The following is a 17,403-nucleotide window of genomic DNA, read 5'->3' as shown; positions in this document are numbered from 1 at the left end:
ACCTACATGGAGGAAACACGTGTACCCAACACCCTGCCTTGAAGGACTGGTAAAAATGACTCAACAGGAACTGTCCTAAAAACATGGAAAGGATCCTCTATAAATTCAGGGTTATTCTCGGTCAAAACATAAATACGTTTAACAAGGACAACTGCACACCAAGCTATCGCTCTGTGTAACTGCAAAGAGAGACTGCAAGAGAGCTGGAGAGGAACTAGAGGGACAGGACACAGGGAATGGCTTCCCACTGCCAGAGGGCAGGGATAGGTGGGATATTGGGAAGGAATTGCTGGCTGTGAGGGTGGGAAGGCCCTGGCACCGGGTGCCCAGAACAGCTAACCCATGATCCCTGGAATTGTCCAAGACCAGGTCAGATGGGCTTGGAGCAACCTGGAAGAGGTGTCCCTGTCCATGGCAGGGCGTGGAACTCCAAGATGAACCCTGAGGTCTCTTCCAACCCAAACCATTCTGTGAGTCTTCACCTCTGGAAACTCTTTCACAGTACAAGAAACATTTGAAATAGCATCCTTATTATGATTCATGTTAATTGGAAAGCTGATAAGGTTTCAGATGCAAATATAATTTTTTTTTATTATACATGAAGAGACAAAATAAAAATTCAGATCCTTGAAATAAATTTAAAAATAATTTCTTAAAGGCATCTCCATTATCACATGCTGGACAGTACCTGGCTCTTTTGTCAGCACCTTCCTATTTCCCACAAGGAAGCTAAAATGAAGCCAGTGACTGTAACCTATAGATGGGAAAAACACTTTCATGGCAAAGGTGGCAAAACACCCCCAGGTACAGGCTGAGGTGTCATGGTTGATGACAAACCCCTTTTGCTAAAAGGATTTAAAAAATCAGAACAGGTGGACGACGGAAAGACTTGAGAGGTATTTAAGGGGAGAATGGTCAAGGCTGAGGAACGAGTAGGAAACGTGAAATCACTGCAAGAAAGGTTTCCACAAATAGCAGGTGATGAGAGGATGCGGACACCAGTATAATTTCTGGTTATAACAAGTCACTAATACTATTTTAAGACAAAGTGATGATGATATAAATGAAAACAAGTCGTCCAAGGAGTTTCAGTAAACAAGGACAACTAGTTGGGATGAACAACATAGATGATTAACAGGAAATGCCTGAAAGACAATGAAAAATCTGCACATATTTTCACAAAAAAAGGCAACTGAAAATTTCAAAAGCTGTTAGTGCAAGTAATTAATGAATCACACGTACAAACTTCACTGCAAGAAGATACTGTGCTAGTGGAGAACTTGATCATCCCAAGCCTGCTAAGCATAAACATATGGTAAGATACAGCAAGTTCATGGGTTACTTCACAAATGCAAAATGCTAAAGTAAGTGTAGACATCCATCCTGGTTGACTTAATTGTAATTTCTTAATAACAGCTTATTTATGCCTCTGTGAATATACCTGTTCTCAAGAGAAGATTTTATACAAAGAAATAAATTAACCACTCTAACAAATATCTCAAGCTCAAATATCTCAAGCACAGCACCGGAACCTTCCACAGGAAAAACATATTGTTATTTGAAGAATACAGTATATTATCATTAAATAATGGTTACTCTCAGTAATACATAAATATAGCAGGGATAAGTCATGGTTCTATATTTCATTTCCTGACTTTTAAATGCTTATTGAAAATTTAACAGACTTTTTAAAAAACAGAATACAGCAATGAAAACGGATAGTATAAAATACCACGTTTTGACATGACATACAATGTAAATTGAAACCAATAGTACATAAAGGGACATATTTCCTGACGATTATTGAAGAGAAATTATTTCACTCAATTTGCTCTGAAACGATACCCAAGAGTTTGGGTCGGGTTTTTTTATTTTTTTTGCCTCTTAGACAAAATACACTTATCCTGGCCAAAAAACCATCAACTTAACTGATTAAATTTCTAATAAGTCACTTTTTGTAGTCCCTGATTTATGAGTGAAATAGCAAAGCAACCACCTCCCACAAATAAAACAATCCCCATGCCTCCTCCCACCCTCTCTGGTACTATTTTGTGGGGCACATCCCTGCACTTCACTGACCAAAGTGGAAGTTCATGACACGCTACGCTGGAACTGAGAGCAGATTCCATCACGTGCTCCCTCCCACAGGGTGTCCCGGTGGGACAACAGGAATGGGACTGGGACAAGTAAAGCAGTCTCAAGTAGCACCTTGAGCCCTCCAACATCTCCAGACACATCTTTCTCATCCCCCCATGGAGTTTTGTTGTATATGGAGGCCATCACCATTCCTGTTTTCCCTCCTTGGAGCTTATTCCCACCTCCTCGCCCCCCCAGACCCCATTCCTTCTCTGCTCTTTTACCTGACTCCACTCCCCCCACCCACGGAATGGTTTGCGTTAGAAGGACTTTAAAGCTCAACCCACCTTCCCCTATCCCAGGTGGCTCCAAGCCCCACCCAACCTGGCTGTGGACACTTCCAGGGTTGGGGCACCACAGCTGCTCTGGGGACCCTGTGCCAGGGCCTCATCATCTTCACAGGGAAGAATTTCTTCCCAAAATCCCATCTAATCCTGCCTTCTGTCAGAGTGAAGCCACTTGCCTTTGTCCTACCCTGCCCATCCCAGTCTCTCATCAAAAGAAGCCTGTTCCACCTTGCTCAGCTTTTTGTCACTTTGTTCCTATCCTGCCTCTTTACTCATTTCTCTTCTCAGCATCCCAAAATCTTACGTACTTCTTGTTTAACTCTTGTCCCTTTTCCTCTACTGCACCATCCCACGTTCCACATTCAGCCAGTCCCAGCCTGTTTCAAATTTCTCCCAACTGCTGTCACATCAGGGCTCCCATTCTTACACATTTTCTTCCACATGTGGATGTGGCACTTGGGGACATGGGTGGCCTTGGCAGCACAGGGGGAATGGCTGGGCTCGAAAAGTCTTGCAGGGCTTTTCCAAGCCAAACAGTTCCGTGTGGTTCCAACCCCTGCCAAGCAGCAGCAGAAACATCCCTGGGAGCACAGCCCCGTCCCACGGGAACGGGGAGCTGCAGTTGCACAAGCTGCAGCTCGTCCCTGCCTATCTCAGCTGATAACATGATCCCTGGGCAGGGGAGGATGCACACAGCCCAGATGGCTCTGGGAGCAGCAAAATGAGAATATTCAGTTTCCACAGACGTCAGGCCACCTCCGGCTACGTCTCTGCTGCGCAGATGGAAACAGACTGCTCCCTGTGCCCAGAGACTGATAATTTGGTCACATTTAGTCATATTATCAGCAGCAGAGCCCTGGCACAAAGGCCACCTGCCGTATTTCAGATTCTTAATGCAAAACATGAAGTTACCAGGGCTCATTAAGTAACATGTTGACAGCTGTAAGCATGGACAAAGACGTGTCAATGCTGCAATCTCACCCCAGAAACCTTCAGTGGTTCTCCTTGAAACTCTGAAAACATCAGCCTGGGAAAAATGACAGTTAACTGAGATAACTATTCCTTCTAATAGTACACTACTCTAAAAAAAAAAAAGAAAGATAAATTCACAGTTATAAAGTTGCATACCAGAACCTGTTACCTCTCCTTCACACTGAGGAAAGCAACCTGAGCTGGTAGGCAGTGAAATAAATGGCTGTTTCAAAAACAACAGCAGCAACCACCACCATCCATTCTGGGTTTCAAAGGCATGAAGCATGAAAATATCTCAAATTTCAAAAAACATCTACCTAGAACCAGTGCCCCCACCGATCAATTTCACTGGTTTGCAGTTAACATTATAAAATGAAAAAAAATAAAATAAAAAAAGAAAAAGCTTAGTCCTGGGGTGGTCTTGCAAGAATAATTTTAAAAGAAATTAAAATGTTTTGATTAATCATTCTTTAGAATACCAGGCTCTTGGATAGTTCCAACTCAGGGAGCACAAACTGCAGATGCAAAGAGCAGGAGCTCAATTCTACATATACCAAGCAGTGAGATTCTCAGTTTCCCACAGCTTTGCTCGTAAGATATTTTTTAACACCTAAAAATAAACACAGTTAAATCATGATTTACAGTCTATCACCATTTACTACAGCATAAAGTGCTACAGTAGCACAAAAAGGTTACTGCTACATAAAATACTGTATCATGTTATTTTGATGTCTGATGTAATTTCATTTAGAATTTCATAAATCAGAGACAAAAGATCACCAATACTTGTCCCTCTGGGGAATTCTTACATTTACTTGTTTACTCTGCTATTATAATTATTTTTATTATTAGTGAAAGAAATTGAGTTCTGTGTGGTTACAGTGACCCAACTGCATTAAACCAACTGCAGGAACAGGACCTATGATTTTGATCATATTTTCCAGGCAGTTAAGACCACATTCATTTTAAATAAAAAAATGCTTCTGCATCCTACAGCAGTCAAAAAGAGTTTCTGTGGTTTCCTGAGCTCCTTACCAGTTGGTATAAATACCAGATTTATAAAACATTGCTCACTAAAATTAATCCTAAAAATCAATAAATAAAAGTGGGTTAAATGCCACAAAGGAAAACAGCACATAAATGAACTCTACAGTCATGGTTCTTATAAGAACAGTACACAGGATACACAGCAGAGAGAAAAACAAGTTGACCTAAAATACAGCACATCTTCTTTCCTTCATCTTTTACCCAAAGTGATGGAGGAAAAAAAAAATTCTGCTCTAACAGCTGAAATTTGGTACGTATTTGCATGCATGAGGTTTATGAAACTGATGCTGCATGCTTACATTTTTCAGAAAGGCCTACAGAGATTTTCTGACTCCCATCATTTTGCAGACCTGTAATACCCTCTCAGGCTTTAGTAGATGTGGAATCAATATTTAAGAAAGTATGAGACTAATTTTGTACTTTAGTAATACTAGAGTTGTTGAACAGTAACTTGCTCATTCATACCTGAAAACATCTATTTAATTAATTTAAAGACATGGGTGAGGGGAATGGATTTGTAAGTATGACTCTGGAATTTTTTTCCCCTTATGCTTATTTCCCTCCTTGGGATCTGTAGGAATGTGTAGGAGAAGCTCAAACAGACAGGCGTGCAGGCTCGTGCAACTCACAGCCACCTCTCATTATCCCATTAAGAACCAAATCCAGCAAAACTCTGGCCACACAGCACCATTAACAAATGGAACCAGACACTGTGGAGCAGGAAAATGCAACTACAGAGGAAAAGGAAGAGGCAGTTAGTGAACATCTGAAGTAAAATCAAAAAAATTGTGAAGAAAATGCAAAGGCATGACTGAAAAAAAGATCAGTGCAGCGTAAAAGGAACAAGGTGGGGTTTGTATTTTTATTAAGACAGAAGTAGTAAACCAATATCCACATTGCAAGCAAGCACTACAACTCTGTTGGCAGGGTTAGCTGAAAGGCAGGATAAACCGGACAAGGAAACATGATTTATGTTTTCATTCCACAGCTGGATCCTCATTAAGGAGTTTTAGGGAAATCTTCCACTTCTACTCGTCCAGTAAGGAATTTATTGAAAAAGCGTGTGTAAAGCCTCTAAAATGAATGAAGAGTGACAGGGGAAGAGACTGAGGCAGGAATGACACCTTGTCTGCTGAATTCCAGCTCTCCACAAGCCCAATTTATGAGAGAGGATAAATGACTCAGTGACGTGGAACCCAAAAATACACATCACACACGTACACCTCTGGTGCACATGCACAGGTTCAAGGCACACAGAGTTGAAGGCAGGAAAAAGCTTCAGGAAAGTATCTCAGTAATCTGCATGTTTTACTATAGGTGCTCCTAAAAGCTGCTTCCAAAAAAGGCATTCCCAGGAAACTGCATTTAAATCATCTCTTCCTGCTTTCTACATACAGAGCTATACTAAATAATCTGAAATTTCAGAGAAAAAATACTGTAAGTCTCTACTGCTTGGCACTGACAAAAAGTGCCAGCTTCCTCCAAAATAGGAGAAATTCACCTGGGAGAGAGTTCTGCTCAGGAGCCTTGAAACTTACTTTCAGCATTTTATATTTCAATAATTTCACAAAGATAATAATTCACAAAGATAACAATTTCCCCAAAAAGAGAATTTCTGTGTGCCAGACAAAAAAAAATTAAATTAAATCAGTGCAAATATCTCATGTAGTATCATAGTTTTAGAAGCTGGGAAACTAGGACATAATTGTCCAAGGTATTCTCCCGCACAGATGGTCAAGGTCCATCAAAGCTAGCAAAAATTTGGATCCTGTTATATGGACAACATAAAATAGAAATTAATCTAGCAGAGAGACAGAAAAGGAAGTGCCAAGTAAGGAAGTAACATTTAGTATGGAAAATACAACTCCAGCTAAAGGCTGCATCAAACTAGTTAAGCAAAGTTTTTCAAGAGAAATAAAAAATGTTTCCTGTTTTTTTTTCCTCTCTTCTAGGCCCTTCACTTCCATGGCAAACATTCAGCACCTCTGAGGCAGCCTGCCCAGATATTGCTAGGCTAATTTGTAACAGGGAACACCAAACAAGACAGAAAAAGAGATATTTGCAGCAGTTTCTCTACAGGACGGAGCACGTTTGTTCATTTCACTTGGGAAAAGTTCTGAAATCAGTCTCCAGGTTCCTTCTTCTTACAAAAGGAAAATGTATATGCCATCAAATTTGGATGAGCTCGTACAGCCTCTGCTGAGGGAACAGATTTGCCAATGTAACTTGTTAGAAGTAAGTATTTATATTATTTTTAGAGCTGAAGGATTATTTACCAAAACAGCAACTCACCACCTCGTGAATGGATCGGTTGAAGCCATCATCCTCAGTAAGGATCAGCAAAATGATAAGGGCCATGTAAACATGGTGTGAATTCCTTTCCTCAACGTGATACAGAATTTCAAGAATTGGCAGAACCTTTTGGGAAAGAAAAATGTAGGTATTAGTTTAGTCTTCAAATACCTCAGACACTAAACAGAGGAGGCTCTAAAGGTCCGACGTATCACCCTGCCCTTGAGAATTCATAGCAATTCCCCCCTCTTGGAACCACCACCCCTGATAGAGTGTCCAAACACCTTTCATCTGCTTCATTTTGTCTCACAAGAGAGTCTAAACAAGTGCTTTCTTGTGGTTAGAAACGGAATTTCAATCCCTAATAAATGAGATTCCCAGCCATACCAGTTACAATAATCTCCAAATGCCTCAGTCCTCTTCTCTACACAATGAGGGAAAGAGGATTGTAAAAGATTCTCACCAGTCCAAGCAGGAAAACAGTTGTGTCTACCCATCTGTGCTACCACAAGTCTGCTCTGAAAAGCTTTTTCTCATCACACCTAGCCAAGGACACTGAAGCTGAGGTAAACAGAGGCATTTTGAGACATGAAAGTTAAATCCCATTTCGGTGTGTGAAGATAATACCAGAAAAAAAAAAACACAAAAAAACAAAAACAGTTTGAGTTGGGTTAAGACTAGAAGAGGCCTGTTTTTCCAATTTTAGATAATATGCAGCCAAAGAGAACTGACTGGTCATTATGATCAGAGTTCAGCCCAAGGTCTTGCAACATTTCCACCAGGAACAGCTTAAGCCAAAGCCTTGCAATAATAACGAAAATGAGATTTCATTGCAACAGCAAGCATACCTGAATGCTAGTCTAAAGTTAATCCAGATGCAAACGCTGTCCCTCTACCAAATGAAAATTAGCTTTCTACTGCCTCAGTACAACGTGGCTTCCCTGGGCTGCAGAAATAGGCTGAAATCACAAAAAGCCCTGGAAAAAGCAACTGGAGAAAGCCCTCAGTTCCAAGAAGCTTCTAGACACCTAAAAACTTGCTGTTTTTCAAAACAGGCCAAATGCAGCTGGATGAATCATGTGAAATCTATTCTGGTGAGCGGCCAGGACACCAGTGCTTCACAAGCCTCTGAAGTTACCAAAATGTTCTCTTACAATCAACCATCCTTGAAACGGTTGGGACATACTAAACCAGTTTCTATTAGAAAGAAATGAGATTGATCTGAATGCTCCAGGCCACAAAATCTTTTGACACATGCTTTAGTCAGGGTCGAGACAAAATGACAACGGAAACAGAGGGAGAATATGCTTACAGCAACATTTTTATTAATATTAAATAAATACTAAAATTAAAATATTTTTTTAAATGACACATTGCAAACATCCTTCCCTTGCCATTTCAAAGTATTCTTCAGAAACCTCTCTTCCCAGTGTAAAATAGAGTACCATCTTTGTTTTTCCTAAACGTCAGCCTCGAGTAAAGACCAGGTTTTCCCTAGAACTTCTAATTAGTATAGAGGCAAAAAAAAAAAAAATTGTCCTTTTCCTTGGATGGTGAGAAAGGGTGACAAAAACATCACTGCCTTAGTCCACCATTCAAATTGTTTCCAACACCTGCATGCTGCTTTGCACTGTAAAAGCTCTGTCATTTCCAGGGCCAAGAGTTATTATAATAAGCTGGATAGAGCTGGAAGCAACATAAAACTAATGAAGAATTGCCTTTAAAACTGGACTTTGCAGGGAGAACAACAAAAGGCTTGCTGAAGGTAACCATTGGAACAACTTCTTAGTTTTCTAGACAGATCCCAGATGGAAGCACAGAATGGTTTGGGTTGGAAGGGGCTTTTAAAGATAATTGTGATTCAGTCTGGTTGTGTTAAACCATACAAACCACTCTGGCAAAACACATTTCTTCAGAGCAGCCTAAAATATCTCCTCTGTCTATGCACATTAATACTAATTGTAACTGAAAAAGTCCATTCATATCCTCAAGTGCTCCAAGTCCTACAAGTGTGTTGCTACAAACTACATTTAAAAACACATATTGAGACATTGCAGCCACTCCCCTACAAGCCAAAATGCGAAAGTGCTGTTCCTAAAGCTCCATACTTGCTACTGAAGAGCAGTCTGGCACTCCAGACCATGATGATCCAGTCCTCCTGTCCCAAACAAACCTCTGCTGCTTCCGAAACCTCCACTCCTTCGGCACATTTCCCTTTTCACTCCTCTTTCAGGCTTTGCGCCATCTACACCACTGGACAAAACCCAGGGGGACAAATGGCAACTTAATTCTCTGTTATGTGCCATTTCCGGAGGGAACAGAATAAATCTGTACACTTCTCATAATCCTTCCTCCTTACAACACTTCTTCCTTTGCATATTGATAGCTGAGGTGCACACATACCTTAAGGACAAGCATTACTGTTCTCAAAGCAAACACTAGTTAACAAGCCACCACTTCTACTAAAAAGTTACAATATAAGATTCAATTAAGACTCCAATCATATGAAAATGTAAAATTGGAGGTGCCTGCTCTTGGGTGGAGCCTGGAGGAGCCAGTTTTCTTCAAAAGAGGAAGACCTTTAGGTAGTTTCCTTGGAGAAGTCTAGGGCTGAAACCTGGGTCTCAGGTCTCTAGAAGAATTCAAAGAACCCTGGGAGATGCCTGGAAGAAGTCTCAAGTGAATCTGGGAAGCAAGATCTACTATGTAAAGAGCAAAAACATTCTTAGGTAACTTCTCTGGAGGAGTCCAAGGCCGCTGCCTGGGACCTCAGATGTCTCAAATAAAGATGGAAACTGCAGGAGATGCCTGGGAGGAGTCTGAGGAGGATTCTGAAAGAGATAGATTCTTCCAAAAGAAAAGAGTCTTCTCAGTTAATATTTTAGTTATATTAAAATTTATCTAGACTTTCAACCAAAATACATTTCTACACCTCTATGCTGCATACATATATTTATTTATACATACTTCTACACCTATCTTGTTACACAATGGTTTTATCCTACCCTATATTGAGAAGACAGCCACCACCTCTTTTCTGTTGCTGACCCTTTCCTCAGAGCCATCACAGTACCTCTACTGCACCACTACTAACAGTTCTTCCTCAGGAGCAGCTTTTAACTGGCACGAAACAGCCACCATTAAAAAGTTACTTTTAATCCCCAAAACAAAAAGTGGCAGGTAAAAAGAGACAGTGAAAATTGCAGGTGCTATATCCAGTCCAGGGTTGGTTTCCCCAGTGAAGTTTAAAAACACATTGTCTTTAGTAATCAACAAAATACAGGCAGAGCAACCTGCTTAAGACGAATTTATACTACAGGGAAAAAATACTGCCGTACCATCAGATGATATAAATGCATCATCATGCATGTTATTTCATTCCAGTCATGCTGAGCAGAAACAAAATCTCAACTCAGCAGCCAAAGCAAACACATCGAATAGCTCATTTCTTACACGCAGAAATCTCACTGGTATATTTACTTGCAATACTGGTGCTTATTGCTCTTTCTAACAGAAGAAGGCTCAACAGTCTCCCATCCACAGACCAGAACACTATGCTTATCAAAAAATGTGCTAACTGCCCTCTGTTTCACCTGTCCCACCTTTCTAGAGGATCCCTGCAAGCACTTTGAGAAGGACAGCCAAATACTAGATGTAAACTTCTCTAACAGAAGAATCTCTAGCATCAGATGTTTAGTGCAGTTATTTTTAAAAATGAAGTCATGAAGGACACACAAAGATCCTATTCATTTTGCCAAGCAGAATTATAGTAAGAGCAAAAAAGGTTCTTTATCAATAATAAAACACAAAGCCCAACAGAAGGTGAAGGTATTTAGCTATAACTGGCAGAGGGAGATTCATACAAATGAGGAAGTGAGCTGAGACAGTATCTGCTATACCAGCTAAGAAAAACAAACTGTTTTAATTTGCAAGTTAAACCGAAGTTGAAAAAGAGCAGAGACACATTTCAAAAATCCTTATGAAATGTTACAGAGCACCTTCTGGTGATGCTTCCTGGGCACAGAAAGGGAGACAAATTAAAACAGGGGAAAACACAACATATGGGATGCACTGAGTGCAGTGAAAGAGGAACAACCTGCAAAACCCCCGAAAGTTTAGGATGAGCTCTGAGCTGCCTGTGGACGTGATCTCTCACACAGCACCTATATACTTTATACCTCACTCATCCAACCACCTCTGTACAAAGAGGCCATTGATTTATACCACATGCCTCCAAGAGGTCCTCCATCCTCTTTCAAAGATCATTTTGACTCTGAATTAATGACCTTACTGTTTTTCTCCTGCATCTCCGGATGGTGGGAATCAGCCTCCAGGCTTTAGTTCTCACCACCCCTCTCCGCAAGCAGAGAGTCCTGTTTTTTTCAAAGGTTCCCCTTTATGAAGGCACACGGACACCCTTATGCTCCCCAAGCTCTTCTCTGACCACCTAGAGTTAGCTTCTTAGGCCTCTCACAGCGCTATTGTTAATTTTAAAGCGAAAAAACCTCCCACGTGTCCCAACACTGATCCATTTTTTGATATTTTATGAAGTCTGGAAGCACAACACCGGAATAAGTACACAGTGTATCAGCACCACTCTTGCCATACATGAAAGGATAGCCAGCTCCAGTTCTCAGGTCCCTTGATTTCATTTTCAGGTCCAAGACTCAACCTTTTTGACCGCTGGACTGTAGTTAGAAGGTCATGATTTCTCTGTCCAGTAGCCCTCCCAACTCTTTTTGAGTCTGGCTCAGCCTACCTTACTGAGCACTTCAAACTGCTCTTCTCAGTTAGTTGCTGCTCATGCTTATCTACTCGCTCAATAAAAACAAGAGGATTGGACAGAGATGTCAGTAACTGCTCAGTAGTGATCACAAAGAAGCAGCACGAAGAGCAAAATAAGAGCATTTTCAAACGTTGGTACTGAAAAAGAAATTAAAATACCCACAAAAACATACTGTTGACTTTTAAGTGATGCTTTGCTGAATTTTTCAGGTTTTCCCATTAAGTGTTTAAAGTTACTGATAATTTCTGGGATTTTTTGACTATTTTTTCTTTTAGGTGATAATGTATGAAAATATCCTGCGCTGCCGAGATCCTGAGTAGCTGCATCTTGACTTGTTTTGACAGATGCACCACACTGTTTCTCTGGAAGCTTTACAGTGTACCAGACACCATAATTATAAAACAAAGCACACACCTAATATTTACTTGTCTAGAGCAACCCAGGATAGTGGAAAGCAACCCTGCACACGCAGGGGTTGGAACAAGATGGGCTTTAAGGTCCCTTCCAACCCAAACCATTCTGGGATTCTATTCTGTGATTCTAAAGATACCACAAATTGTTATGGTTAGCAGCTGTTAACTTGCCATATCACACACTAGCAGCCCCAAAAATTATACATGGCCATTTGTTCACAGAATTCGCAAAATGACTCAGCCCTTGCCTACATAATCTGCAGTGGACACAGGAGTTCAGGCTTGAATCAATTCAGCATCAACCATCTCACCCCAGTTTGCCAACAGTGGCGTCTATCAACTCCGATTTTAGCAATACATCTGCTAGAACTTGGACTGAAACCAAACTCACTCCGTATCTGCCATCAAACAGGCAAGGGATCTAATTACCTGGCAAGATTTCAAATATTAAAATGGAAAGGGTCCTCTATTCTGTTACCAATTCCCCCAGACAGCCATTATCTTATTAAAGGAATGCTTTTTAATAAGTAAGATTTGTTGAAGTGGTTTGTGACATTACTAAAGTGGGGAGCGCAAGCTAATTTATAACCTACAAAAACCATACCAGGTGTCTGTTATATTGGCCATTAACCACAATCCTATTTAAGCGGCTAAAAAGGCACTACAGTTGTATTTCTATAAAATCTGTGAGCTGCTCCTTGAGGAGTTTCAGTCTTAGGTCAACCCTGTAAGACATTTGGCATGTTAGTCCGGTTACAGCTCATTTTGTTAACTACTACTCCTGAAAGCGCGGAGCAGGCTCGTGCAAGTTTTTGGCCTGAATATCCAAGAGAGATAAATAAAATAATGAATGGAATGGTATCTGCTACCAGTTTCTCTACACCATGTTGAGAAGTGGGCAGGTTTGACCCAGGTTCTGACGGCTGCATGGAGAAAGAGGGAATCCAAGATGGTCTCGTAGCTTTACCAGCTTTACCACCCTTGAGTGCAGTGACGTGTTTAGCACCACACTCCTGAGATGACATAACAAAAACGAGTAAGTGAGCTGGAACTGGCGAATGAGTGATCCAGAACCTACTGCTCCCACGGCACAACAGAGGCCACTGGAGGATGGTGACACCCAAGGCTGCAGGGCCAATCCCTCCTGGTGAGAACGAAGGAGGCAGAGCAAGACTCACCAGGTTTTCTATGTCTGTCCGTGCCAACACGTAGGTCCGCACGTTGCTGTTCTGATGCAGAAGCATGTACAAGAGAAGAGTGGCTTGATCAGATTTCTGCTGCTCGCATAAAGCTGTGTACAAACTGTTAAAATTGATCTGGAAAGCATGTGGATTTGATGACGAAAAAGCGGTGTTATCTGAAATAGGGAAATAAAAGAAAATTTTTAACATTTATCATTCAATTATTTGTTAATTGTAAAAAATCACACCACAGAAAGGAGGAAACTAAAATCGCCCGTGACGCTTATCACCAATGGTCATGAACCATAATAGAGTCTCATAAAGCTTTGGTTGTGGCAAAAAGCTGAGGCTGTCCTCCCATACGAGCTTAAATAAGATCCCAGTACCTGCACAAAACATTCACCTTTTTTCGTAAAACAATTCTGTCCCTCCATATGGCTTCCACTGCTAGCAAGGAATGTGCTCCCAGGAGCTGCTGGAAGCAGGGCAGCCACAAGGTCTTCTCCAGAACCAATATATCAACAATTAACTTCCAAACCCTGCACATCAAACTTACAGGCTTAGTTCTCTGGCATTAAGGCAGAGTGTCTCCCATCCATCCCTTTCCTGGCATGAAGGGTGGATGCGTGCATAGGTCAAGATTACTGTGATATCTCAGTGAAACATGGGTGTCAGGATTTTAGAGGTGTGCGGTGGGGAATTCGGTGGGTTATGTAAAACATCACATCACATTGTCTGACATCCCTCAAAGCAACAGCAGTTTGCTCATAATCACAATACACACTGTGCCAGGGCTGGAAGCGAAAATAAAACAGATTTCTGCTCACAGAACCTTTACTAGCTTCAATAAAAATGTCCATCTGCACAGATCTCTAAGGTCTTGAAATTCCCCGTGGAAACAGAAAAGGCTAGTACTTCCAGGGAACTTTTGAAGAAGATGGAGAGTGGAAGAATTTTTACATGGGCAAATGGCCATAGGACAAGGGGGAAGGGTTTTAAACAGAAAGAGAACGTGTTTAAATGAGAGATCAGGAAGAAATTCTTCCCTGTGAAGGTGATGAGGCCCTGGCTCAAGTCGCCCAGAAAAGCTGGGACTACCCCATCCCTGGCAGAGTCCAAAGCCCGGTTGGATAGGCCTTGGAGCAATCCGGGATAGTGGAAAGTGTCCATGCCCATGGCAGGAGAGTTGAAACTGGGTGATCTTGAAGGTCCCTTCCAACCCAAACCACACTGTGGTTCTATGATTTTAAGCCCGTTTTCTTATTGAAGTTTGCTAAGTGGCTTTCAGCACAGAAGAGCATGGCAGTCGTCACGTATTTTGAATAACATTTCCACCCACTTTGGATGGAAAAAGTGCTTGGAATTGCTGCAGGAGCCCTGCAGGAGCCCTGGCTGCCACTGGTTTTGTGGGGCCCAGCAGAGAGCGTGCCGGGGAGCCACCACTCCTCCTGGCCCAGGGCAAGGGGGGACAGATCCAGCCATTGAGCTGGAGGCAGCAGGGGGCCCTGGAGCAAACAGGACTCCTGCCTGCAGGAGTTGGGAACCACTTGGAGATGCAGCCCCACAGTGAAGGAAACCCTGCCTGCCCAACGGCCACACACCTGCAGGCACAGGAGAGACTCCAACCTGGCCTTCCTCAACTACTGACCACGACTGTGGAACAGCGGGTTAAAAACCTCCCTGCTCTGGGCAGGAATTTCCCTTCAGGAGGGAAAACCTGGATGTAGACAGCAAAATCGGAACAATTCAGTCCTTGGTGCCACAGGTCATTAGCTGAGAAGCTCCCCTTGGCTTTGCAGCTTCACTTCTGTGGATGTTTAAGCTGTGCCACTGGGATTTACAGCATTTCACTATCAGTTTTATTAAAGGATACTAAAAAATCCAGTAAAATAAAAATCTAAACAGAATTAAAGAAACTTACCAGCAGCACCAGCATATGCATATTCTGCAGAACATTAAACTGGTCAACAGAAAAATTAAACTATTCTAGACCATGCGGAAAAACCACCCTTATCCTGAATTCTTCTAGTTTTGTCCCAATTAAATTATAGAAATTATTTTAACAAAAATGCCAATTTTCCTTTTATAGTATATATTATGACAGCAACCAGCCTCTTTTTTTCACATTACTTTCCTCTTACAAGAGCCTTAAAATGTTCACAGAAATCAAATTTTAGCTCAATTATGAGTATTGCTAGTAGGAACAAGTTTCTGGGAAACAATAAGTCATTCTATCAACATGCACACGGTAGAGAAAATACAGCTTTTCATGCTACATTTGACACAAAATAAGTTCTTTCAAAATTTTACAATGATGTATGTATAATGCGCTTTACTGAAATACATTACTGGCTAGTGACGGCATGAAACAAAGTCAACCAAAATGCAACATTAAAGGAAGCTTGCAGTTTAAAGACAGGACAAAACAAAAACTTTATCAAGAATTTGATCTCAACCACCTGTAAATGGTACCCAATAAATCAAAGAAGCATGTTAGGACTCAGAATTCTTCTTATGAGAACAATCCTCCACCTTCACAACCCAATAAATTTTCCTAGGTAATGGTGAATTAATTTAGAGCTCAACCTGGTTAAAACTTAATGGATAAAGGAATACAAAAACTCCCCAGAAGAAAGGGCATAACTCAGGATATTACTGTGGCTTCACAGGTTGTCACACAGCTCCTGAGCTCTGTGCACGGTGCCAACCTGAAGAAAACCAATGAAAGGTAAAACCACATGGCTCAGACTCAGAGATTTAAGTACGGATAAAGCACACATGGAAAATGGTGGAGTCCCCATCCTGCAGGGATTTAAAAGCCGTGTGGATGTGGCACTTGGGGACACAGGGTTGGGGTGGCACTGGCAGTGCTGGGGAATGGCTGGACTTGGAGGGCTGTTCCAACCTAAATGATCCCGTGATTCCATGCAAGGCACAGGCTGCGTGCCGAGCTATCTGGACAGCACAAGTCATGTTAGGGCATTCCCATGTCCCAGACAAGACCCTTGGAGAGTCAGTGCCACGTGGCACCTGCAGTTACTGACACACAGACTGGAACCCGCCTTCTCAAAAATCCAGACAAGCACCAACACAACCCTTAAACCTCCCAAACATACGAAACTCATGGACGTGTTCATGTTAAACTTTTTTTTTTTCTTACATTTGAAATACAAGGATACAGTCAGCCAACCCAGGTAGCAATCTGATTATTTACCTTTTGTCTAAGGACCATGACTCCAGGACATAAAGTGCTACAAATTTTTAGGAGACTCCTGCAGACTCTTGGATAACCAAACTACTGATAGGTTAGTTTTATGCATATTTTATGAAATTACAAAGTCACAGAATCATCAAGGTCAGTAGAAACATTCAAGAACTTCTAGCTCAGGAAGTAAGCTGGACCAGGATTTTGAAGCTTTCTAGTACTTCTCAAGTCAGAAGGATAAAGTATCCCATTCCCTCTGTCCCCACCAGTAAGTTACAGTAGCTGAGGAACTCCACCTCAAAATTCAGAGACAAAAAAGTGTTACTACTGCTCTTCCATGGGTGTCCCGCAAAGACGACAAATCTTGGAAACAGAACCTCTAAGCACTCACAGCATCTTAAAACTCCATCTCATCAGCCCAGGCCCAGAAGTAAGGACAGCCACAAACCTTGTGTGTTCTTGAAGGACATGATGGCTTGCCTGTAGGGGTTTGGGCTGTCTGGAGCATCAGTCAGGTTGGCCAGGACCAGCAGCAGCAGCAGGCTCTGGCTGGCCAGAGGGGAGCACTGCTCCAGCTGCGCCGACGCCTTGCTGCCCACCCCACCCAGCGTGAACACTGTCCACAGGCCAGCTGCAGAGAAAAAAAAGAAAAAAAAAAAAAAAAAACAACAAATAACACATTTGATCATATTTTAATACACAAGGTTATTTTATAGAGTAGGTTTAGATTAGATATTGGAACAAAATCCTTCCCTGTGAGGACGGTGGGGCCCTGGCACAGGGTGCCCAGAGCAGCTGTGGCTGCCCCTGGATCCCTGGAAGCGTCCAAAGTCAGGCTGGATGGGGCTTGGAGCACCCTGGGATAGTGGAAGGTGCCCCTGCCCATGGTGGGGGGGGGGGGTGGAACTGGTCTTTTAGGTCGTTCCAGCCAAACCATTCTATGATTCCACAACTGTACATTGTGCATGTACAGCTCCAGCAGTAAGGCATAATGTATAAAGCCAATGTAATGTCTCCAAAGGCTGCTTGAAAAAACTGTCATTATCACAGTGCTTGCATTTTGACGACTGGGCCTCAAATGCAG

The 17,403-nt window shown here is 41.9% G+C and overlaps 1 protein-coding gene across 3 annotated transcripts in view; it reads right to left on the bottom strand.

Moving 5' to 3' along the window:
* Positions 1 to 17,403, bottom strand: part of DYM (dymeclin) — a 210,797-nt gene that overhangs the window by 116,790 nt on the left and 76,604 nt on the right. For all 3 annotated transcript variants that reach the window (XM_066180700.1, XM_066180703.1, XM_066180704.1), the window contains 3 exons: positions 16,768 to 16,950; positions 13,112 to 13,290; positions 6,735 to 6,860 (listed from right to left, as the gene is read on the bottom strand). In XM_066180700.1, coding sequence (XP_066036797.1) covers positions 6,735 to 6,860; positions 13,112 to 13,290; positions 16,768 to 16,950 — 488 coding nt within the window. The remainder of the gene's footprint in view (positions 1 to 6,734; positions 6,861 to 13,111; positions 13,291 to 16,767; positions 16,951 to 17,403) is intronic.

Source organism: Chamaea fasciata, unplaced genomic scaffold (genome assembly GCF_029207755.1).
Source record: "Chamaea fasciata isolate MVZ Bird 193981 ecotype frontalis unplaced genomic scaffold, bChaFas1.0.hap1 SCAF_4, whole genome shotgun sequence".
Classification (NCBI taxonomy): Eukaryota; Metazoa; Chordata; class Aves; order Passeriformes; family Sylviidae; genus Chamaea; species Chamaea fasciata.
This window is presented reverse-complemented; position numbering and strand designations above follow the sequence as displayed.